This window comes from Aspergillus steynii, assembly GCF_002849105.1.
Source record: "Aspergillus steynii IBT 23096 chromosome Unknown P170scaffold_1, whole genome shotgun sequence".
NCBI lineage: Eukaryota > Fungi > Ascomycota > Eurotiomycetes > Eurotiales > Aspergillaceae > Aspergillus > Aspergillus steynii.
The window spans coordinates 5,571,923-5,596,234 of record NW_020194398.1 but is presented as its reverse complement, the minus strand read 5'-3'; the positions used below and the strand labels follow the sequence as shown (position 1 = coordinate 5,596,234).

Genomic DNA, 24,312 nt, shown 5'->3' with positions numbered 1-24,312 from the left:
TCACTTTAATCATACTAGGTGCAGTGTTGCCGACGATTAAACGGTCATTTTATAGCCATACTTAACTTACTGCGAGGAACAGATTCACTATCTGGTAAAGAAAGTTGGATCTGCGCGGCTGGTCGCGGTGGGTCCGCTGGAGAAACAGACTATATAAGATTAGTTGTGTTCCGGTGTTGAGAAAGTAGGACCAGGTTTCTTACCAGCACGGCCCTCAAAGGCGAGCTGTGTCGGCCCTTGGTGGAGGTGAGCTGTGTCGGTCCTTGGAGGCGAGCTGTGTCGGCCCTTGAAGGTGAGCTGTGTCGGTCCTTGGAGGCGAGCTGTGTCGGCCCTTGAAGGTGAGCTGTGTCGGCCCTTGGAGGCGAGCTGTGTTGGCCCTTGGTGGAGGCGAGCTGTGTCGGCCCTTGGAGGCGAGCTGTGTCGGCCCTTGGTGGAGGCGAGCTGTGTCGGCCCTTGAAGGTGAGCTGTATCGGCCCTTGAAGGTAAGCTGTGTTGGCCCTTGAAGGTGAGCTGTGTTAGCTCACGCCCTCTTAAAGCAGCCCTTTAAGACTCCCAGCGAAAGCAAAACATCTCTTCATGATGCTGGGGACTAGTACTCGTTTATCATTTGATGCACAAAGAAGCCAAAACCTACTCTGACTCCTAATTTACTGTACATGCTGTACATTGGGAAGTTGTCGATGCTATAGGCGTCTTTTTCCCTGTTTGTTTTAATTCCCATGTTCGTACTGTGTAGTAGACTACCATCCAATCAGTATTTAAATAAAGTGAAATCAACGTTACAGTATTCAGGCCCGTTATATCACTAAAAACAATAATACCATAGAAAATGCGTCGAACTGTCTTCCTGCATTCTTGTCAAATCAGACTATGTAGCCGCAATAACAGGAGAGAATTGGTTTTTAGTAGGCCAACGATATAGAGAGTGCACGCGTCCATTGGCAGCCGCGCACAGTTGCCAGCTGCTCTGCCACCGCTCAGTATCTGCTAATAAAGAATGTCTATCATTTTAGGGTACACGCGCGCGCGCGTGTGTGTGTGTGTGTGTGAAATCATTTACCCTGACCCCTCGCGAACGATATGCAGGCTACAACAACTATATATATCCGTGTACGTACAGTAGGTGGTGGTGGTGGTGGTGAATTCATACGCTGATCCCTCGCCTAGGCGATATGCAGGATCCACTATCTAGTCCTTATATATACGTCTGAGTACATGAACCATTACTTCCCAACGAATTTAGAGCCTCGTCACGGCCTGTGGTGGCCTACATGCCTAGTGTTATGTTCTGCGGCCCGACGGCACGCGGCTTTGAAACCTCTGCGATGCCTCTGCGAAGTCCAGTACTGCGCCTAAAACGCTACCGTCTTGCATATCATCCTGCTTACCTTGCTTACCTTGACCTCTTCCTCCTAACATATCTGATATATCATTGAATGCATTCCCGATCTTCCTCCGTAGCGTCTGGCGTGGAAGATTCAACTTTGGGCAGTCTATTAGGACATGGATGACTGTTTCTGCTGCTCCACATTCACATTTGTCGTCATCCCGGAAGCGGTGAAGTTTGGCGTGTGCTGCTAGCCATGAGTGGCCCGTCCGGAGTTGGGTGAGCAGGTAGGCTCGATTCCGTTGCAGCGAGCCATAGAGCCTGCGAGTGTGGATTGAGGGTAGGTCCTTATCTATCCGGCGGAGATGGCCACCTTTCGGTGAGGTCTTCCATTCGTTTTCCCACTGTTTCTGAATTCTCTTGCGGATGAATCCCTTTTCTCGCGATAGAAGGTGCTGAAATGGGTGCTTCTTGTTGGGACCAACTGCTTCCTTGGCCAATCGGTCTGCTGCTTCATTGCCGGGGTCGCCGCAGTGCCCTGGGACCCATTGGAGGCGAAGAGAAATCCCGCGTGCATCTAGCTCTCTAGCTGAGTGAGTAATAGCATGGATGATTCGTTGCCCTGATTTATTCCTTGTGTTCGCTATAGCTTGTAGCGCTGACATGCTGTCGCTTAGGATGGTTGCCGGCTCGTGGTTTCCGGAAATCGGTGTCACCCCCGCACTCTTTCATTGTTTCCCAGACCCTAAATGCCAAGATAAACTAATCTACTTTCGGACAAGCCATGTCAGCCTCATTTGTTTTAAGACCGTACCGTAAATTACCGGAATATTGTAATGGCGGGGAAGCTGTTTATCACCTGTAAGGTGAGAAGTTGCAGCCTGAGGCCTCAAATCAACTTCCCAATCCCCACACTGAGTGGTGCAACGAACCATGGCTCCCAACCTAGCAAGGTTTAGCGCCCGGCGGTCACCCGGGAGCGGGGCAAAAGACATGATGACTTTCAGGAGATAGAACTTTCGCTCGGCTTAGAGCAGCCGCATTTTACGCACTGGATATTCAGCATGAGTTCGACATCTTTTGATAGTAGGAACACGGGTTTCCAACTTGGAAATAATCATGGGACAATCGGGACAATCAACTTTTCATCCGGTATGTGTCAACAGTTCTCCAAAAGCCGTAATAAGGTGACTAACGATTTGGCCCAGACCGACCGGAAAACCCAGTACAGAAGACAGACAACGGTTCGCTCCACACTGTACCAGTCCCAGACAATCTGACTAACCACAGACGAAGAGCTGCGCAGGTCACTAGCATTTCCACAGATGCTAGATCGGAGGGATAATATCGAGCCATGTCACACGAACACCTGCCAATGGATATTAGAGCTGGACGAGTATCAGTCCTGGAGGAGTCAGTCCTGTGGTCTACTCTGGATTAAAGGAAAGCCGGGTGCGGGAAAATCGACCTTGATGGCCTTCCTACATGACAAACTCAAAAATTCACAGGATGACATACATGGCAGTATTCGACTGGATTTTTTCTTTACTGCCCGAGGCACAGAGATGCAACGTACACCGCTTGGAATGTTTAGGTCGTTATTGAACCAGATTTTCGACCGCGACGCGACCATACGTCCTCAAGTGCGCGAGATCTATGAACAACGATGTAGACAGTTTGGATACGGAGAACGCAAGTGGGAGTGGCCGCAAACGATACTTGAAGAGTTATTGGCGACTTCTATCCTGGCATCAGCCAACGAGCAGCCTGTGATTATCTTTGTGGATGCTCTAGATGAGGCTGGGGCTGAGTCCGCCCGAGAACTTGCCGCATATTTCCACCGTCTGGTCGATCGTGCTGACAAAAAGAAGCTAACACTCCAAGTCTGTATTTCATGTCGACACTACCCTATCTTGGAAAGTCCTCGGGCAAGAGGGATACATGTCGAAGACCACAATCAAGATGACATTGCTACATATATCAAGGATATGCTTCTTGAGACAGAGTTCGGAGATGTTCCTAGTCAAGAGAAGAGAGAGGTGTTGGTGGAGGAATTAACCCAGCATGCTAAGGGTGTGTTCCAATGGGCCCATCTTATCATACCCCTTGTCAAGCAAAGATTTAGTGAAGGGGAGTCAATTAGCGATATTCGCGATTGGCTGGGTTATGTTCCAGCTGACCTAGAAAACGTCTATGTGTATATTCTGAGCAACGTGATCACGGCTAGGAATCGAGACCAATCATTCCTATTCTTTCAATGGGTATGCCTGGCCGAACGACCCTTGACTGTACTTGAAATGCGATACGCATTGGCGGCTAGGAATGCCCAAACAACGTCGTCTCGAATCGAATGGGAAAGGCTCCCTGGCTTTGTCGAAAGCAATGAACGAATGAAGCTAAGAGTCAAGGCTCTTGCTGGTGGACTGGCTGAAGTAGTCACAAGTGGGAATGACGAGGAAACCGTACAGGTTGTTCACCAGTCTGTCAATGATTTCTTGCGGGAAAAAGGACTTGCCCTCTTATGCCGTGGCATCGGCGCTAGTATGGGGTCCGTGGATATGGGCAGTATTCTCTCTCAGTCCCAGGCAACTCTCTACCGATCGTGTCTGGTATATCTTGCCACGATCTGTTCATACACACAAATCAGTAATTTTCGGGGCTCAAAGGAGAAGCTTATTTGTGATTACCCATTTGTGAACTATGCGACCATCAATCTCTTTATTCATGCAGAAAAAGCTGCCAACTCTCGAGGTGCCTTGCTGCAGAATGAAAAGGACATCCTACAACGAATGGTCAGCTATTGGGTTCAAATCTATCGATGTCTTGATCCTTATCACACAGCATGTCCACCCATAGGCACAACAATTTTACATATGGCTGCCGCTGCCAATCTGGTTGACGTGGTAATATCTGCTTTGTCGGATGAGGAAGATATAGAGAGGAAAAACAAAGTTGGAAATACAGCGTTACACTTCGCTGCACGAGCAGGGCACACGGCGACCGGCAAAATACTGCAGGAAAGAGGAGCAAACCGAGAAGGGAAAAACAACGATGGAGCGACTCCATTAATGGAGGCAGCTAGATGTGGACATTTGGGGTTTGTGGGATGGCTTTTAGGTGAGGGCGTGAAAATTGAGACAGGAGGTAGGAGCGCGCTTCAAAAGGCTGCATTGGAAGGTCACAGTGCAATTGTAGTGATATTACTCGGGGCTGGAGCGCATATCAACGCCCAGGGTGATCAATACGGCAATGCCCTACAAGCTGCTGCGTGGAGAGGAAGTGCTGAGACGGTCAGGATCCTGCTCGACGCCCAGGCCAATGTCAATGCTCAGAGTGGTGAATACGGCAATGCCCTACAAGCTGCTGCGTGAAGAGGAAGTGCTGAGACAGTCAGGATCCTGCTCGACACCCAGACCGATATCAACGCCCAGGGTGGTCAATTCGGCAATGCCCTACAGACTGCTGCTACTGCATATGAAGAAAATGCTAAAACGGTCAAGATCCTGCTCAACGCCCAGACTAATGTCAACGCTCAAGGTGGTCAATTCGGTAATGCCCTATAGGCTACTGCGTATAATGGAAGTGCCGAGACAGTCAAAATCCTGCTCGATGCCCAGGCCGATGTTAACGCCCAGGGTGGTGAATACGGCAATGCCCTACAGGCTGCTGCGTATAATGGAAGTGCTGAGACGGTCAAGATCCTGCTCGACGCCCAGGCCGATGTCAACGCCCAGGGTGGTCAATTCGGCAATGCCCTACAGGCTGCTGCGTATAATGGAAGTGCTGAGACGGTCAAGATCCTGCTCGACGCCCAGGCCGATGTCAACACCCAGGGTGGTCAATTCGGCAATGCCCTACAGGCTGCTACGTATAATAGAAGTGCTGAGACGGTCAGGATCCTGCTCGACGCCCAGGCCGATGTCAACGCCCAGGGTGGTCAATACGGCAATGCCCTACAAGCTGCTGCATGGAGAGGAAGTGCTAAGACGGTCAAGATCCTGCTCAACGCCCAGGCCGATATCAACGCCCAGGGTGGTCAATACGGCAATGCCCTACAAGCTACTGCATGGAGAGGAAGTGCTAAGACAGTCAGGATCCTGCTCAATGCCCAGACCGATGTCAACGCTCAGGGTAGTAAATACGGCAATGCCCTACAGGCTGCTGCTACTGCATATGAAGAAAATGCTAAGACGATCAAGATCCTGCTCAACACCCAGGCCAATGTCAACGCCCAGGGTGATCAATTCGGCAATGCCCTACAGGCTGCTGCGTGGAGAAGAAGTGCTGAGACAGTCAAAATCCTGCTCAACACCCAGGCCGATGTCAACATCCAGGGTGGTCAATTCGGCAATGCCCTACAGGCTGCTGCATAGAGAGGAAGTGCTGAGACGGTCAAGATCCTGCTCAACGCCCAGGCCAATGTCAACGCCCAGGGTGGTGAATATGGATTACCCCTCCTGGCGGCTATCTATTCAGGCCATGCTAATACTATTCAAATCCTTCTTCATGCGGGTGCAGATATTGCCCTTACAGATGAGATCGATCAGACTCCTCCTCACATCGCAGCTTCAAGAGATATGGTCGACATTCTGTCCCAATTCCCGCAACTTGCTTCGGCTATCAACAAGTGCAACAGGCTCTTACAAACCCCTCTTCACCTAGCTGTCTACTTTGGCCACATCCGATTTGCTATTAAACTTCTCTATCTTGGTGCCGATCCTTCTCTTCCAGACGGCTATGGCAGACATGCTATGGACTGGGCACTCGGGAACGATACTTTGACGCGAGAAATAACTAAGCGTTTCCCTTATCTATCGTTAACACCTCACGAAAAGCAACAATTAATTCTTCAACAATCCATCTTCCTCCTCTCTGATATTCTTCCTGGGCTACACGCTAATTATGCTTGGCTTGTTTTGCAACAATTAGCTCGGTATTACCTATTTCTTAACAACACAACCAACGCACGCTATATCTTTCACTTTTCCCCCCCTCAGAAAAACAACCTTGCCACTCATAGATGCAAGCCTATCTGCAATTTCTGCAACAACTCTATCGCTGGGACTCGTTTCGTTTGCAGAATTTGTCCAAATATGGATATCTGCTCCTCCTGCGTACCCAAGCATCCGTTCCATTGCATTTTGTATTCAAATCAAAAGCATGAAGTTTTCGAAATGCCTGAGCTGCCTGATGACAAATCTCTCGAGTACAGCCATTTACATAATTCTGAGGCTGGCTTGCATCACAGAAGGAAACCCACAGTTGTCTATCATTGTAGACCCATGGGCCCAGCTTGTAAAAGGCAACCTGCAGTTGTTTACTGGTGATGAACTAGACAGGATAACCATCAGCCCTCACCTCTTAGAGACCCACCTATGTCCCACGCTCCCGCTCGAACATTCTTATTTATATCAACCTCTCAAGAGCAAGGGCTCAATCCGATTATTAAGACTGGAGGCCGAGAACAAGGACGACATGACCATTTCCGGTGCACTTGAAGAGGTTTCTTTGGATGACTGTAGTATCAAATACACCGGTCTCTCATATACCTGGGGCTCGTCTCTAAAGCCGTTCAAGTTAAGGACGAATCTGGGATTTATAGCTTTGACCACATCGTTGTACTTTGCCATAGTGCAGATGCTTCGGGATACGAACGGGCCACGGGTGATTTGGGTTGATGCAGTCAGCATAAACCAGGAAAATGAAAGTGAGAAAGCCGGACAGATTGAGATACTGCATGAAATCTTTGGTCAGGCGGCGGGAATTCTAGATTGGGTTGGCAAAGAAAGCGTTGACAGCAGACTTGCTTTTGACACAATGAGATACCTTTCACGCATCCTTCCAGAAGAGTTGAGTGGCTTTGACATGAGGGTCAACTCAGATAGATGGGCCGCCGTTAATGCCTTGATCGCACGGCCTTGGTTTCGTCGCACTTGGATTGTCCAGGAAGTTGTCTTCGCAAGGAGATTGACTCTGGTCTGCGGCCGGGATCAGATACAGTGGGACGACTTTTGGTACGGGATCAAGACTTACATCGACTTAGCAAAAGTTTCAATCTCCAACCTTCAGATCCCTAGTATTCGTCACACCAAAAATATACAGAGTCTGAGCAGCGAGCGTCAGCGGTACTGAGATGAAGCGCCCAGCCGACCAAGCTTGATGGAGCTTCTCGATACTTTCCAACACACCGAATGCTCCCTTTTGCGCGATAAGCTTTTTGCATTACGATCCCTCGCAGGCGAGGCATTGAATAACAAGTTCAGACCCGATTATCGGTCGAGCCTGACGGATGTATTGCACAGATATGCAGCAACATTTGTTGCGCAAGGAAATGCCCTGCAGTTACTGTCCCGTGCGGCAGTTAGCAGCGAACCGGACAAGGACCTGCCATCATGGGTGCCGCGTTGGACTTCTATACCCTACCCACGGACAATCACTTCCTGGAAATCAGCAGATATCAATATTAGCGGTAGTGGGACTTCTGAGGTCGCGTGCAACGCAGTGCAAGCGCCGTTCTTCAAGGATCTAGAGCGCCATATCCTCGTGATTCAGGGTCACCTGTCCGAACCCTTGAAGTTTGTGGGCGTGTGCAATTCTGATTCCGAGAATATCTTAGACTACCTCGACGAGATGTTTAAGACGGTTGAGTCCTTATCGCGATATAAGCAGGGACACGACGATCTAATCTGGAAGCTAGCCATTGGCGATGCGGCGAACCTGCCTGAGGTCAACGATGTAGTGCCGAACTATCGAAGGTCCTACGAAGAGCTTTGAAAGTTCATGAAAGGCGGCACGCACTGGGGATTGAGCTCTTCTGTCTCTCGCGCCGCGGAAGCGCGTTGAGAACAGAAGAGAGGTCTCTGGCTGTATGTTAGAACGGCTATTCTGTTTGCAGAGGACCTTCGGCCAGCGGTGGTGGCTACAACGACTGAGGGATCCGTTGGCTTGGTTCCCGCAGCTGCATGTCCTGGAGATACAATTTGTTTTGTTCATGGTGCTACGGTCCCAATTTTGCTTCGTCGGAACCAAAAAACAAACCAGTACTGGACGCTGGGGGAGTGTTATTTTCCTGGAATCGCGCAGCAGGGCAGCAAATGCTATGGGTATGTGGAGCAACAAGAGATCTGTATTTATTAATTTGAATTCAAGATATTGTATTGTCTGATAACGTCCCAACACTTTGGAGTCTAAGAACTTATTGGGATATTTTATCTACTTATGCCTCTTGACCAATTGTTGAATTCTAACGGTGCAAGCAAACTACGTCCTTTACAGCAAGAAGCTAGCAAAGAAGCCCTAATAGCTCATGAATGCGTCTATCAACATCAATACAGGCTACAACCCCCCCTCTAAAGCAACGTGGTTCGCTATAATAACCTCGATCTATTTAAACACACGGAGTTCGACAGGAAATACACCATATGCCCACACAAAGGACTCATTCAATATATCAATATTAATAAATACTAATAATAGAGCGAATACTCGCCTAAGTGTTATCCGACTCGATATCAACTTTCTTCCATCTATTACCGAAAAAGACCATAACATCGTCAAATCTATCTCGGTCACCATCTCCGTCAGTCTTTGTATGTTAAACTCTAACTCCTAATGTTATACCGTCACCAGTTCTGTCATCTTCTCCCTCTATACAGAAAAAATAAACGATCTAGTAATAGTACTAATTACCTTTGTAAGTGCCCTGAGAACCCCAGTTACTATTATCTTCAGCTCCTTTAGGAGATCGCATACGCACTTTAGATAGGAATAGAAGCTCTGAACTATGTTATATAAATTAATACTTAATTCGAACACGAAAGTGGCTAATACCAGCAATCAAGAAGCCAGATTAATAGATTCTGCCATGGTATCAATATATCCCCCATAGAATTGGAGAGAGGGAACGAGGCGAGTTGTAGATTAAATCCAATGAGTATCGGGGTTGGGTGAACACTATCTATATTAGACAGCTGGCGGATCGCCCAACCTTGATTTAATTGGCATGCAAGGAGGGGAATGTGCTCTGCGCGATCCTCCTCGGCGACTAGGGAACCGTAACTAAACGCCCCATGTTTGTCCAACATCCAATAGGCCGACAAGAACCCCCCCTATAATTATTTCGTGTCTAGTGGGGGCCTACAATCATGTAATCACGGCGTGGATGACAAGGCTAGGGAATGTGCCTCTAATCTCGCCAATTTCGCGGAATCAATATTGATATTTGTCAGTAGTATAAAGATAGGTAACGATACAGGTTATTCCTTTATTTGAACAAGATTAACGGTGTCTTCACTTGTTTTGTATATCGGTTCTTCCCCTGTGGACAGGTAGGGGAATCCGGACGCTTAATCGGTCTTATGTAACCTGGGGCGCGCAGCCAATCCCATGTGTTACATAAGCGGCTGCTGATCCAATCAACGACATCCTGTAGCCGCCGGAAAGTCATGGTCAAAAGAGGGGTACCTAAACTTAGATTTCTGGCCGAGTTTCGTTAACGGGCATATTAATGACGGGGGCGCCTGCCCTCTCGAACAGATTTAACCAAGAATTCTGTTCTCCAAAATATCCGTCGCAAACTGAATCTTTTTTCCCAACTTTACGCTATATATAAGCCTCACAAATTGTGATGGCTGAAGCTGTTGGGATTGCGTCCGGGTTGGTTGGGCTGGCTGGCTTTGCTTTTCAAACTAGCAAATCACTCTACCAATTGATTGAAAGCTTCAAATCTAGCAAAAGGGCAATCAGAGATCTACGAGACGAGTTACAGTCGCTCAACGATGTTCTTGAGACGTTAGAGGGCACGGCGGCCGAACTCGAAAACGAACTAGTTACCTTGAAGCAGCCACTGTTGCGGTGCGGCAAAATATGCCAAGAATTCGAGGATATTTTGAAACGTTGTACGAGCCATTCCGGTGTCGACCGGACGAGCTTCCGTGATTGGACAAAATTGCAGTATATGGGTGGTGATATAAACAATCTCAGAACAACCCTGGCCGGATACAAAGCGACAATCAGTATCGCCCTTGGAAGCGCCACTTTGTATGTATGCCTTCTCGCCCGCGCAGAAAGCTCTGATCTGACCATGAAACTTTATTGGCTAGTCGTCACGCCGCAGTCACTAATAATGTTCTTGATGAATATAAGCGAATGATTGCTGAAGCTACATCAGATCTTCAAGATCATTTGCACGAGATCTCTGAAAACCTACAGTTGCTTAATGAAGCTAGCGAGGGCCCTCTGAGCTCAGACTTAGATTCTCAAGTGATTGAAGAAGAAAAGCAGAGCACAGAGCAATGTCTGGAGATTTGTGCTCAAGCCTCGGAATATATTGAAGGCCTGCAAGCTGGCTTATTGCACGACTCAGTCTCCATGCGCAATCTACCTGCCAGATCCGCCCCTGAGGAAAATGTGGAACCGCAACACGCTAAGAGGGCCACGGGAGCCATGTTTCACGACTTTTTGTCGAAGATCAATGCCAATTCGAATACCCTTGAATCAAGGTTAGCAGAACTAAAGAGCCGCTTGGCAGAAGCTCAAAAGCGTCAAAATGTTTCCAAGAACGAAGCTACTAAGTTGGAAACGATGCAAGAGGAAAAGGACAGTATCGAACAGTGTTTGAATATCTGCGCCGACGCATCTGAACTTGCTGGGAGCGCCCGAATTAATTCTTTTGAAGATGTTAATTCAGCCGACGACTCACGCCAGTTAATAGTCTCAACCATCGGGGACCTGATATCGGCAAAACGTATTGTCACAGGTAACCGGTCTGAACAATGGCTAGGGCAGATGTCGGACGATACAATTAGGCAGCTATCACAAACTCCCAGAGCAGTCGTTGGGAATCTGGGGGAATCGAGAGAAGGGGAAAGCCAAGAAAGAAATACGGAGTTTCACAACCGGTGGGGTGCAGGGTATCCGCTTAAGTCTAAATCTGAGGAAGGCCACTCTAGCTTTAGTCGTTAGATGGCCTCAGTATTTGGTCACTCTGTCATTGTGACTCTTTGCTAGTATTGTGCTGTTTTTTCATCAATATATCCTACGTCCAGGACCTTTAGCTTACTTCCTTTACCGACCGTTATTGCTTTAGGGAATGACTGCACCACAGCAGATGAGATACACAACCATGTTAAACTTAGTTATCGGATATATGAGTACCAGCTAGCGAGTTGCCATACATACCCTTACCGATTCCGCGACCAGGCGCGAAGTAAATTTGCTTAGTCCGTCCCATAACCCTCCAGTTCTTCCCATTGTTTTAAACATGGCTCTTCATGATGTTTTGCCGCTCTAATGTCTGGCCCTACAAGTGTGTTCGGATTGGTCTTTAAGCTATTGTCTATAGCAATTGGGTTATGGAGCGCTGGCAATAAGAGGAGCATCGGAAGAGGAAATGCTATATGAAAGACACCTTTACCGTAAGACTCTACAAATAGCTGCCTCGCAACTCTCTGCTTATTGGCCTGTGCCCAGGACAGATCATCCGCACCGAAATAATTAGCCGGGAACGACTGACCAAGTCTGCCCAGTAAACACAAGTTCTCCGTCTAATCTGAGTTGTTCTGGGTCAAAATAGACGCTCATCCCTATATTATCTCCTCCGATATAAAACACTCGTAAGACCATGTAGACTTCCGAACGGTCGCTGCTAGTATGAACATCCCACATCTGGGCTCGGTTAGCGTCTACTTTACAAATGATTGTCAACACACTCACTCTTCCATACTGATATTTGCTCATATAAAAAGGAGTTTCCAAAGCACCTGTGGTCGTCTTAACCTCAATGTAATATTTCGGGCGCATGTCCTCCTATTCGTCAGCGTCAAAATACCCATTATCAATAAGTAGGGCCGTGAAATCGCCCTCTGTATCATCGTATGTAATGTCGGCAGTCTCCCTCCCATACCAAGGATCCATGTTGGCGAATTCCGGGTAAATCCTAGCATATTGACGAATTGTACTTTGCCAATTCCGATGACTCCGGCCCGTTAGAGCTGGGTTCAGCCGAGTGAGCAGTTCAGAAACCTTCATGAAGGTTAATCAGATATTGGACCTCGGCAGCAAGTTCCGGATATGCAACGTACATATAATTCCCCCGCTGCTCCGATTTTCCTGTTCGTTTCGCAATCGTCAAATTCTCCAGAGGAATGTATGGCTCGGATTCTATTATAAATTTAATTTCATAAGGAGGTAGAAACACAGAGAGAGAAGTTCCTAGATACCTTCAGAATTCCGTTCTTTTTCGTTTCAAAACATAACGAGCCAGCCTTTCTACCGTAATAGACTTGATGGTCTCCACAATTTCTATCATCGCCCCGCCAGTTCACGCCATACGCACGCCCTATCATTGACACCTGGACCATGAATGGTGAACCAGAACTTTCATCATTTAAATACTGTCTACTAACGTCACGCGAAATTCCACGTCCTTTTTTGAACTACATTAGACGTTAATCCGACGGCTTCCAATGGCAGACACCCCTCTTTTCCCTCTGGAGTCTTTTTGCTCAGTTCCCGGCGTCGCTCACGTTTGCGCTGCCGGGGAATCGTTGCCTCTAAACGCGTACAACACGGCACTTGCAAAATATATCAATGACAAATCTGGAGGCCATACGGGTCGCCACGACCAGCTGCAGCACATTGACGATGTTAGAGCTGGGGTATCTCAGGCATGGAACGTCAGCGTTGAGGAAGTCGGGTTCGCACCAAGCGTTGCCGACGGCGTTTCGATCATTCTCGAGTCGTTGGATTGGAAAGCTGGTGACAATGTATGTGTTCACGAGGACGAATTCCCGAGCCTTGTGGGGCCGTTTGCTCTCAGAGGTCAGAAGGTTGAAAGGGATGTGGCGAAATACCCAGCAATGCGCTATCACAGTGACCGGAACTTGCAGGATGTGGTGAACAGCAGAACCCGGTTAATTGCCGTCAGCTATGTTTCATACTACGACGGGAGGCGCGTTGACCTCTCATATTATCGACGAGTCGCGGATTCAGTTGGCGCTATCCTCCTAGTTGATTTCACCCAAGCCGCCGGGTACACTCCGATTGATGCCAGAATTGCCGACTTTGCATTTTCGGCTTGCTTTAAATTCTTACTAGGTACCAGCGGGGCTGCAATTGCATTCTGGAATCAGAAAAGACTGCCGGAATGGCGGCCGACTACGGCAGGAGGGTACTCTCTTGCTCTCGGAGAGCCTCGCCCAGACTGGGAAACGAACCCGCTAGCAATTCGCAACGATGCTATGTGCTTCAGTTCCGGGAACCCTGCCCATCTCGCTATCTACATCTTACGGGAAGCCTTACAATTCCTCAATCAATGGGACCCTATCGTCATTGAGAGGCATGTGCAAACCTTGACTACATTGCTGCTCAGAAAGTTACACCAGGAAGGCATTCCGTCTTCTACGCCGCTTGAGAAAGCACGACATGGCGCCAGCATCACCGTCACTTGTGAAGGATCTTCTGAGATTGTGGACGGGATGAGAAGCGTGGGTGTGTACGCGTGGAATGGTCTTGGGAGAGTGCGATTTAGCTTCCATGGCTATAACCGCGCTGCGGATGTTGATCGGATCATGGAAGTATTTCCTGCTCTTTATAGAAAGCGAAACGCGGGAACTTTCAATGGTTAAGGGCAGTTGGCCTCTAACCTACATCGCGATGTTAATAGACCTAAGGAGACTTTTCTCTCAATGTCTAATATAATTATACATTTTGATCTCTTTACAAAGTGGCATCTCATCTTGTTATAACAAGATTTAACATTCAATTTCACAGCATCGCAAATTTCGGACTCCTGGATAAGGACGTAAAGTGCAGAAGAATGCAAATATCTGCCCGCACCTTAGTGACATCACTATTTCTGCCTAACAACTGTGAATCCCATTTCCTTTCGCTCTCCAACTTGTGAAAGCCCGAGAACCCATATCTGAGCGCATCTTTGGTCCTATCCATAACATCGACCAGTATAGTTTATAGTGGAATGAGAGGAATAGTCATAGTTGTGCACTTATCCGGTACTTGACCCCCAAAAATGCCTCTCAAGAAAGCTTCCGCTCCAGGTAAGCCTACTACCCTTGATTGCAAGTGATTCCCATTCTCAACCTTCACATAGGTGATGTTAGTGCCTTTTGCGCAATATTTCTTCACCAAAGCATCTGTGTCCTCAATAGGGACCGCTACCTCGTCCCTGGTTCCTTTCCAAATATACATCGGGAAGTCTGGAACGCCATGTAAACCCATCGTCCCAATCGAGTTCAACAAAGCCTCCTGGTCATAAACAATCCTATCCCCGTTATCGAAGTATGGGATTATGCTCTGGTTGGCATACGGAGCTAAACCGCCTCTTGTGCCGTTCGTGCATTGGCATTTCGTGGAATAAAATGTTTCTGCGTGGTCTGGCAGCAAATGCTGATCTATGTACGCCGAAAAGCACGGAAACGTATTCGCGATGCCATTGAAAGAGGCCGAAATGAGTCCTGCACTCAATGTTCTATCGATAGCAAAGAATGTCTTGGTGATGTTGGTAGGTAAGCCGCCCATCGCTGCGCCGGCGATGCGTACATTAGGGGCGTATACGGAATGTAGTTCGCTGGCCCATTCACTAGCCAGCGCCCCGCCTGAGTATCCTACTATGGCGGTTTGGGCGTTTGGGCTGATTCCGGTGATTGATCCAGATCTTGTGACAGCCCGGACGGAATCCAGAACAGTATAGCCCGATTGAGTCCCAACCGTGAATGCGGCATTCACACCCTCATAATCTGGGATGCTGATCGGTACGCCCTGGGCAAGGAACGTTTGAATCAATGTCCCAAGCTCTCCGAAGATTTCCCATCGGTATGAGAGAACACCCTCCTGGACCCAGTATGAGGGCGAGCAGTTGTTGTCAGGAGAGTCGTAGGCAATCTGGTAGGACAGGAGCTTGTCGTTCCTCGCGTTGAACGGGATAATGACTGTTGTTACCGCGTAGCTTGGGTTTCCGTGTGCGTTGGTAGTGCGGTACAGGAGTTGGTATGCAGAATGGATTAGTATAAGATCGATGAGTGTAGAGCCGACGTTCACATTTCGATATCCGATGATTGAACCCGGCGTCGATGACTCCCAGGATGCATTCTTGGGCTTGTAGAATGGGTCCTCATTGGGAAGAATGGGTGGGCCGCGGTAAATAGGGGTGTTTCTTGCGGGTAGGCTAAGGGCGAGCAGCTGGCCGATAACACCAAAGAGTATCAATGCAGTATACAACATTTCTTTGAGACTTGGTAACAATCTGCAATGGCTCCAGGAAGCACAATTGAGTATAATAGCTGTAATAGATGTTGTACCGATTCAATGGGACGGACTCGTGACAGGTCACTCGATCAGAATGAGAGGGTAGTGTACCCTGGATCAATGATAAATGGCCTTCAAAAAAGCTTTCTTTCTCCATGTGCCTGAGTAAGGCTGGGTCTAGGGTAATTGAGGATGAATGCCAGGTCCTGTACTAAAACTGGTGAGAACGATCGTAGAAATGTACCGCTAGGCATAGGGTGAGCTTTTCTTCTAAGTCTATACGCCCGGATATCGTAACCCTTTTATGTCTTTGATAGCCCAGGGTTGATGCGATGACCAGCAGAGCATGTGATGTGTAACTCTAACCCACCAAATGACCCGATGTCTTCTGATCAGATTCAGGCTACTATACCACTTGTGATAAACCACTAGTTGGGACTTTACTATCCTGGACCCCCACATGGTGACGTTGTGTTGTGCCGCAAGATTCAAATTCAGGCGAGGCTGTTTTGATGCCAAAATAAACAAAGAAAAAGTCTATCCAAGAAGTTTAAATGAGAGAACATGAGCGAGTTCCAGATTATTCAATACTCTCCATACGACTCGTCTTTATTAAAGATGGACCGAGGTTGTTCGGGCTTAAATGAATAATGTTTCACCCCGCTAATACGCGCACCAGCTACCTATGATTCAATGAGGCTCTACCCAAGATACCGCTAGTTTGCCTGGTTTCGGGCTAGAGTGAAAGTCTAGATGACACGCCAAGTACAAACTTAGTCGAAAGCAGGGCTGAGGCATCTATTACTGGTTGAGACAGCATATGTCGCAATCACCAGTCATTTAAGAATAACACAGAATAGCGGTGAGAATGGGAAAGACTCCGTGCTCTAGCGAGGATCAACCCTACGGAATCAAGAGCACTCATCAAGATAATTCCAAGAAGAACGAACCGCTGATTTACCTACCCACTATATTTAAACGCCTGTCCATCACCCGGCACATCCGAAGGCAGAATTATCTGTTTAGCGTGAACTTCCATCAGTGGCTTTATTCCATGATTATTGGCTTCCCCGCATTCCTATTCCACGAGATTGACTTTATGTCCCTTTTTTAATATTGCATCCGGCTTTACACTAATCCCGAGCAGCGTTGCAGTCTATGGAAAAGTGGGGTAGCGGTGTACCCCGTACATACTACCTCTCGATATATTTGGTGGCTGGTAGTGGGTCTAGCAAGGGATACATCCCTTGAGACTCCTCGCTTTGTGCTATTGGTATTGAATTCACCCTTTAATCACCTGTGGCCGTGGATATGCTCTGTACCTAGCAAAGTTTAAGCATTTCGAACATTCTAAATCATGAAGGATAGATCCTTGATGGACGGAAAGTACACGTTCTCTGAGCTTCAAAGTTTTCACGGTGCCGCCTACCCCTCAATAACCAACAGTCAATGCCCAGCCCTGTCAAGCCACTCACCTGTAATCGCCCTTCTATAATCCCCGCAGATGATGGATCCTGTGGAATATTTATCTAACGTACCACAATACCCACTTGGTAAGCGATAGTTCTAGTAATTGATGGCTCAGATCCACTTCATTTCGGATAAAATTTTGGGAGGTAGAAAAGTCTGCACTACTGCTCCGTATGTACGGAGTACTTTGCAGACCAAAGCTATATTTACTTCTAAGGCCCTGTCCCCTCCGGGGTGCATCCAGTCACTACAACCCAGATGCAACGCTGTGCTCGGGTTCTACAGATTGTTGCCTCAACAAGGTTCTACGAAAATCCATACAAGAACGCGTGATCTCGCCCAGGGTATTCTCCGATCACAAGCAAAGAGATCACCGGATCTGTACTCGTTAACAACAAAGAAATTTCCCCTTTGTATGTTTGCTTGTTAGTCTTGGCATTCATCCCTCGGCCCCTCGCAACTAACTCGGTAACTGCATTCAGCCCAACCATCAACAAACAAACATCACCATGCGTCTCTTTGTCTTCGTCCTTTCATTCATTACTGCCTCGGCTACGGCTTGCACGCCCAAAGGCCAGCCTTGCGACCCTCAGACTCCATGCTGTTCCAAACTTTGCATGACGCAGAACGAGCCCAATTCTGAAAACCCGAACGGCAGTTGCGCCTAGGGAAAGGATTTTTGGAAAATGACTCAATACGCTAGATAGTGACCTGAAACATGCATGACGGGCTTTTGGAATTAATGAAATGGTCTATATGTTGATGCCCATGGACAATGTGGCCAAAATTCAGCCAATTCCCCTCACTTGCAAATCGGAATTTAGATAGTGCATTTCAGGCGGGCAGAAGGTCGGTTACCCTTAGAATACTACACAATAATAATAAAATATTTTCTTTTCTCCCATGCTTTATATCTGAATCTTGCTCCTCATCAGGCTCTACCCCGGTCGCCAATGGCCAAAGATTCGTGTAAATCGCATTGACATCTTCGCATCTTCATGTTTTCCCGGCAAATATATATCTCTACAAAGGTGTAGAACAAACTACATACAGCAGCTCTTATTGACATGGTTGAGGGCATTCCTACTGTGATATACTGGTGATGGTAGTTAATTTTGAAACTAAACTAATCCAGAGAAGTAACTTGGAGCTTCTTGAGGAAAAAGAGACAGTCTAGTAGGTTGCCTACCTAAAAAGGGGTAAACAAAACGGAATGATTGGCCAACTGTAACCTCAGGCACCAAACTGAGCAAAAAATTGCATCGTTTGTGCCAAGACCGTATAGCCCCCTACCTAGCCTTAGCCAGTCGATGTTGCGAAGGATGATAGGGAGTACTGCCGCAGTGAAATTTGGCAAATGAAGAAGTCTGGCAACTCTGCAACACAATTTAAAAAGGTCTAGTGCTTACAAAAGAAAATTGCAATTGGCGTAGCGGCGAGGCCAGGATTTGGGATGTGCTGATGCCGCCCGCGGAGACCGCGGAGACCACGGAGGCCACGCTTTCCGTTTGTTGTATAAGAAGGATCTCAGTGTTGCTGACCTGTTATGTGTTAGGAACATTAAGATCCAGAGATTTTCCCCAGATCGGACTTTTCACTCCTTTGCCTCAATATCTTGAACGGCTATTTAAAATTACAGGATCGTTTCCTATCCAGCGTGGGGACGACTGCCCTAACTACGAGACCCTTGAGCTCGCTCAAAGACACAAAAACATTATGACTCAAGGCCATGAAACTGTGGACAAGTCAAAACCCAGCGCAAACGGTCAATCTACTAGGAGTGCCGAAGACTTCGCCAATGAACACATCACCGGAGGTTGGAGGCCCGGCATGGACCCGAAGGTCGACTATTCGGGTCATTTCGAGTTCGGCGGTTCCTTGGGAAATCTTGCTGCGATGATCGGATTTCCTCTGTTGATGTATTACATGTGGATTGGGGCTATCTTCTATGACGGACAACTACCGCTCCCGGAAGAGGGCCAGCTTTGGGATAATTTCGCAAGGCATCTATTCGATCTCGCGTACGACCATGCGTTTCCTAGTCTTAGGGCATGGAAGATCTACTGGGTCTACTATATCTTTGAGGCGGCATGTTACATCCTCATGCCTGGCTTCACTTGCTACGGAAAGCCCTTATTACACGAAGGTGGGAAACAGCTGAAATACCACTGCTCCGCCTATACCAGTTTCTACCTCACGATTGTGGTCATGGCCGTGCTGCACGTCACCAACCTCTTCCCGATCTATACCTTTCTTGACCTATTCGGCCCCATCATGTCCGTCGCAATCATGTCCGGCTTTCTTGTCAGTTTCGTCGCGTACTTTTCCGCCTTCGCGCGTGGTGCCCAGCACCGCATAACCGGCTACCCGATCTACGACTTCTTCATGGGCGCGAAGCTGAATCCCAGACTATTCGGCATCCTTGACTTTAAGATGTTCTACAAAATGCGCATCCCATGATTCATCATGTTCGGGCTCAGCAGCGCCACCGCAGCCCGCCAATACGAACAATACGGCTACGTCTCCGGCGAAGTCCTCTTCCTGGTCATGGCATATTTCCTATATGCCAACGTCTGCGCCAAGGCCGAGCACCTCATCACCACAACCTGGGACATGTATCAGGAGAAGCTCGGCTTTATGCTCATTTTCTGGAACATGGCAGGTGTACCTATGTCTTACTGCCACTGCGTCTTATACCTCGCGAACCGTGACCCCGCCACTTATGCGTGGAACAAATACGCCCTGACAGCTCTCTTCATCTCATATCTCTTTGTCTACTATGTTTGGGACACGGCGAATAGCCAAAAGAACTCCTTCCGAATAATGGAGCGCGGCACGTTCGTAAAACACAAGACGTTTCCTCAACTTCCTTGGCAGGAGGTCAAGAACCCCAGGACCATTCCTACCAAGACGGGTGACAAGATTCTGGCAGATGGTTGGTATGGCCTGGCGCGCAAGGTGCATTATAGCTGTGACATGTTCTTTGCGTTGTCGTGGGGGCTCATTACGGGGTTTGATAGCCCGTTTCCTTGATTTTATCCGGTGTTCTTCAGTGTGATGATTGCCCACCGGGCGAGGAGAGATATTAATAAATGCCGGAGAAAGTATGGCGATGCATGGAGGGAGTACGAGAAGCAGGTACCATATCTCTTTATTCCGGTGAGTTTGAAAATACATTTTCCAAAGGCTCAAGAGATGTTCGAAGCTAATCGATCGACAGTACGTCATTTAATTCAACGAGGTTCAATTAATGAGCATGGGGACAGGAAGTGGATCAGGAGGCCTATAATTTAATGCGTGTCAAGGTTGGAAATACTCATCCGCATTTGGAGTGTAGTATAGAGTTGCCTGTGTTGAATAGCGTATTGTAATATTGAGCTCTTGTCGCCGGGCATGACTAGAAGGATCCAAATAGAGGAGAGGCAAAACAGAACAGAAGAGCTTAGCGACCAACCAATGCATTGTTCGCTGCTCATTCAAGCCCCATAAACCCCTTACTTTGCACGAAATAGAATCTCCGTCTTCGGATCAGGTAGCTGATTAGTTTGAAACAGTAATCCCTTCGGCCTCTGGTCCCCTTTCAACCTCAACTCAAACCCATCAATGACCTTGGCCAAGACTAATTTGGTCTGGTGACTGGCAAACCACCGCCCTGGACACGCATGTCGCCCACTCCCAAACTGCAATTGTGTCTTGGTAATTGACGTCAACTGGTGCTTGTTTTCCTCGTCGACCGAGCTCTGACGGAGCTTGTAGAAACGCAGGCCATCAAATGTGTTTGCATCAGGATATATAGCGTGGTCAAAGTTGACGGCGTTGGCTGGGGCCAGCGTGAAAGTGCCGGGTGCGATGGAGGTGCCATCCGAGAGGGTGATGGGACGGAGTGCCTTTCGTTGAAAGGTCGCTAAGGAAATTTGGATTAGTACTCAGCGTCATGACATAAATTGAAGGGGATTGGCGGCTGAAATACCTGTCAGATGGCCATTAAACCGCAACGTCTCCTTGATGAAACTATCCAACTTCTTTAACTTCCCCGTACTTTCCAGTGTGAACTGCCCTCCATTTTCGCCACATACGGATTCTATTTCCTCCTGGAGAATGCTCACATACTCAGGATACGTCGCCAAATTGAACAGGGAGTTCGTCAACAGTTATGTCGTCGTGTTCACCGACACCGCGCCAATACCCAACTGCGAGATGACATGGAAGAGGGGGTCATTCCGGTCTGGCTCGGGAACCAGGTCTCTTAGCCACTCAATTGAATCGTTTGGCTTTTTATAATCTGCCTTTCTCTCGTTGTTTTGCCGTTCTCGCAGAATTGGCGATAAGAGCTCTTGGGCCTTGCTGTTACAGCTCCATACGGTTCGTAGCTCTGGGATGAAGAACTGAACGAGAGGGCGGAGCCAAGGGTGGAAGAATCGGAGCTTCGCGGACGAAAGAAAAATGTTCTTCGTATACTTCACAAACACAGGATGTTAGACTATATCTGAGGGTGGGTGGGGAGAGGGGACTTGCGTTGCAGCTTATGTTAATCCATTCCTCATTCTGGTGCAGTGGGTTTCCAACGAAGATCCTTCCGTTGACGCGACTGACGAGACGTAGGATCTTGGGGTAGACCTGGATGGCGTGCCAATCTATCGTAATCCATGTTCAAGTCAGACTTTTGAGGGCATGCTCGAGTTTATCTGCTGAAAGGGCGTACCTTTGCTCTCCGGGAACTCAAGAGGGAATACGGTATCGACCTCATCCCGCATTTCGGGGAATATCCTGCCTATCATGTATGACAACGTTTGTTATTTCATTTTTTCCTGATAGTTTGTAAGCCCCAAGGGAATACTAACCCATGCTCTTATTCAAATCATTCTTCATAACCACATGTCCATAATCCAGTTTAGACACCTCAATTGGCCATAGATACTTATGCAAAAAGAACTGAAGTGGAATCAGTACCACCCGTCTAGTGAACAGAACAAGCGACTTTGTACTAACATGACGAAGTGCAGATGGAAACGTATGATCGGGAAGCATCTTTAATTCATCCACGTAGTCCGGGGGAATGACTACCTGCTCTCCTTCCGTGGTCCAGATTCTGAATGGTTTGCCGTAGAACTGAAGACAATTTAGAGATACTCGAGGAAATGAGGTTAGAGACTAAATTTTACTTTCTGATACCCCTCCTGGAACAGGTTGACTGAGTCGTAAAGCCATCTCTTCTTTTTATTCCCAGCACTAGTTTTGTCTGGTGTAAATAAGGCGGCGGATGAGGTCTTTAACGATTGAGAAGGGCTGAGGAAGGCATAGATCGGGTAGACAAAGGCGAGACATAGTAAGATGAGTAGGGCCGATGAGCCGGAAATCAAACTGTGGGATGTGAGAAGTAGAGAGGGCATGATGATGGATTGGCGTATGATGCTGTTGGCTTACATCGAGGAAGACTCGAATGGAAAGAGAAACGTCCAGGTCTTTGTTACCAAGAAGACAGGAAAAATAACACAAGAGATCGTAGAGGACGATTGATTGTAGTATAATTTGAGGCGATGGTTAGCTGTCTGTCTCCAGCTACCAACTCCTAGGCCGACAGGCTGGCCAGTAAATCCTTTCACAGAAGTATCCGAGTCTCATGAGGGGTCAGCGTTAGACTCAAGCTCCCAATAATTCCACAGAGCCCCTCTGCTAAGTGGTCTCTGCCGGTGCAGGCATGCCTTTAGGATACTAGAAGTATAGTGAGACCAGTGTTTGCGTTGCCTGGAGCCCAACTTCACGGAAACAATTCGTGTGGGTCTTGAAAAATACATGGATCCAAACCGCTTGCTGTAGGTAGGTACCTATTTACCTAGGTAGTTACCTATCGGCTAGGTACCAATTAGGCTCGCAATAATACACTCACCACCGAGTCTGCCACCGCCTGGGCGGTAAGACATATCAACCAATATTTTCGCCGCAATCTGGGCGGTCAAGAATCCACGTTACCCAAAGTCATAATACCTCAGTATTACCGTGTTACCAAATACACACTGTGGGATGTTCCAAGCTCAACACCAGGAATGCTTATCCTCTAAACTAGCCCGTAAGCACTAACCGGCAAGAACGGAAGCTTCTTTCCGAGGAGATTGTTAATCTTCAAAACCGATTGCGTTTTGGATCTTTCATACCGCAGTCCACACAGCATCATTTACCCAGTATGTTTTCCGTATTTAGGTCGGCTTACGGACTAGGCGTGGTGGGCGCGAAACTTAGCATAGCCACTCTGCCACGCTCCTTAGCCAATAGTCACTGAATGCATATTCGGCCGAGTTTACGGGGTGGTTAATTTGTGGATCAGTGTTTCTTCCCCGCCCATCGACGTATCGCAGAAGGCAGATTGCAGAGCAGCTCCCGGTGAAGGGGCCAAGATGTGGATTCTATATCCCCGATACGATGTATCGAGTCTTTCCCTGCTTGGAAAGTTTCTGTGCATACGAGCTAAGGATCGATTGGGCACGGAGTGTTGTATTCCGTACCTACTCGGTGTTTTATTATGGCGGGGAGACATCGTTGTGCGCACATGCGCCACGCAGGATATTTATATTAGTTGGGGCCAAAAACCTCCAGGCCAAGGAAGCCAAGTTGCATCCACGTTGCTTGTCTCAACAAGCTTTGTCTGCGGGTGGAGTCTCGGGAGCACTTGCCATATTATGATGCTGAATCGAGACTTGGAAACGGATATGACCAGGAAGAGCCCATGTCTTCTATGGTTATTATATATAAACGGTAAGGTTTGGAAATATTGTATTCGGAATAGCTATAATATAGCGAACCAGGCAATGCCGACATTACCGTGTGCCATTATGGACTATCCTAGGCCAAGTGAGCCACATGTGATCAAGATCGAACTTTCCTTTACCGGTGCAGTTCCAAGAGACCCTCGCTCCATGTTAAGATGTCTCATCTGATGCCACATAGAGCAAATATTGTTTGGGCGGGGAACTTTGCCCGTCTGCATGAGAGTGGATCCTTAAGTTCGCTTGGACGGTTGATGAACAAGAGGTGTTAGATTGATCCGTATCACCACGGAGTACGGAGTAAGCCTTGAACCGCTTGTCTAATACAGTGTACTTCACCATTGCTACCTTGATTCGCGCATTCAAAGTTTGGTATCGTGTATTCTAGAAATGCGAAGGATCCGCTCCATGAGCGGCGGAGGGATTCCGTCTGGGGGCCGATATGTGGATCGGAGTGATACTGCATCAATGACGGTTAGAACCTCGGCTCTA

At 47.9% G+C, this 24,312-nt stretch overlaps 8 protein-coding genes across 8 annotated transcripts; 6 read left to right on the top strand and 2 right to left on the bottom strand.

Moving 5' to 3' along the window:
• The first annotated feature begins 2,581 nt into the window (after positions 1-2,581).
• P170DRAFT_43396 (ankyrin) lies at positions 2,582-4,895 on the top strand. Its single transcript, XM_024848614.1, has one exon. The coding sequence runs from the start codon at positions 2,653-2,655 to the stop codon at positions 4,696-4,698; it is 2,046 nt and encodes a 681-aa protein (XP_024710850.1). The 5' UTR covers positions 2,582-2,652; the 3' UTR covers positions 4,699-4,895.
• Positions 4,896-4,944: 49 nt separating this feature from the next.
• P170DRAFT_313588 (ankyrin repeat domain-containing protein) lies at positions 4,945-5,847 on the top strand (the record flags this gene model as incomplete). The annotated part of the gene is made up of 2 exons (XM_024843266.1): positions 4,945-5,649; positions 5,701-5,847. Coding segments are annotated over 2 exons (852 nt in total), but the record flags the coding sequence as incomplete, so codon positions are not given.
• A 955-nt stretch (positions 5,848-6,802) lies between these two features.
• P170DRAFT_470958 (HET domain-containing protein) lies at positions 6,803-8,101 on the top strand (the record flags this gene model as incomplete). The annotated part of the gene is made up of 2 exons (XM_024852800.1): positions 6,803-7,341; positions 7,474-8,101. 2 exons carry the CDS (start codon positions 6,803-6,805, stop codon positions 8,099-8,101), a joined length of 1,167 nt encoding a protein of 388 aa, XP_024710848.1.
• Positions 8,102-9,838: 1,737 nt separating this feature from the next.
• Positions 9,839-11,365, top strand: P170DRAFT_506116 (uncharacterized protein). Its single transcript, XM_024854363.1, has 2 exons — positions 9,839-10,366; positions 10,429-11,365. Exons 1-2 carry the CDS (start codon positions 9,954-9,956, stop codon positions 11,288-11,290), a joined length of 1,275 nt encoding a protein of 424 aa, XP_024710847.1. The 5' UTR covers positions 9,839-9,953; the 3' UTR covers positions 11,291-11,365.
• A 1,427-nt stretch (positions 11,366-12,792) lies between these two features.
• Positions 12,793-13,953, top strand: P170DRAFT_461386 (PLP-dependent transferase; the record flags this gene model as incomplete). Its single annotated transcript, XM_024852030.1, has 1 exon — positions 12,793-13,953. One exon carries the CDS (start codon positions 12,793-12,795, stop codon positions 13,951-13,953), a length of 1,161 nt encoding a protein of 386 aa, XP_024710846.1.
• A 340-nt stretch (positions 13,954-14,293) lies between these two features.
• P170DRAFT_422081 (putative lipase 8 precursor) lies at positions 14,294-15,565 on the bottom strand (the record flags this gene model as incomplete). The annotated part of the gene is made up of 1 exon (XM_024847414.1): positions 14,294-15,565. One exon carries the CDS (start codon positions 15,563-15,565, stop codon positions 14,294-14,296), a length of 1,272 nt encoding a protein of 423 aa, XP_024710845.1.
• A 3,324-nt stretch (positions 15,566-18,889) lies between these two features.
• Positions 18,890-20,092, top strand: P170DRAFT_443302 (sterol reductase/lamin B receptor; the record flags this gene model as incomplete). The annotated part of the gene is made up of 2 exons (XM_024850535.1): positions 18,890-19,494; positions 19,540-20,092. The coding sequence occupies 2 exons, from the start codon at positions 18,890-18,892 to the stop codon at positions 20,090-20,092; spliced, it is 1,158 nt and encodes a 385-aa protein (XP_024710844.1).
• Positions 20,093-20,553: 461 nt separating this feature from the next.
• Positions 20,554-22,449, bottom strand: P170DRAFT_443301 (cytochrome P450; the record flags this gene model as incomplete). The annotated part of the gene is made up of 8 exons (XM_024850534.1): positions 20,554-20,963; positions 21,030-21,168; positions 21,229-21,516; positions 21,575-21,693; positions 21,762-21,830; positions 21,901-21,991; positions 22,049-22,168; positions 22,222-22,449. 8 exons carry the CDS (start codon positions 22,447-22,449, stop codon positions 20,554-20,556), a joined length of 1,464 nt encoding a protein of 487 aa, XP_024710843.1.
• Positions 22,450-24,312: the final 1,863 nt, after the last annotated feature.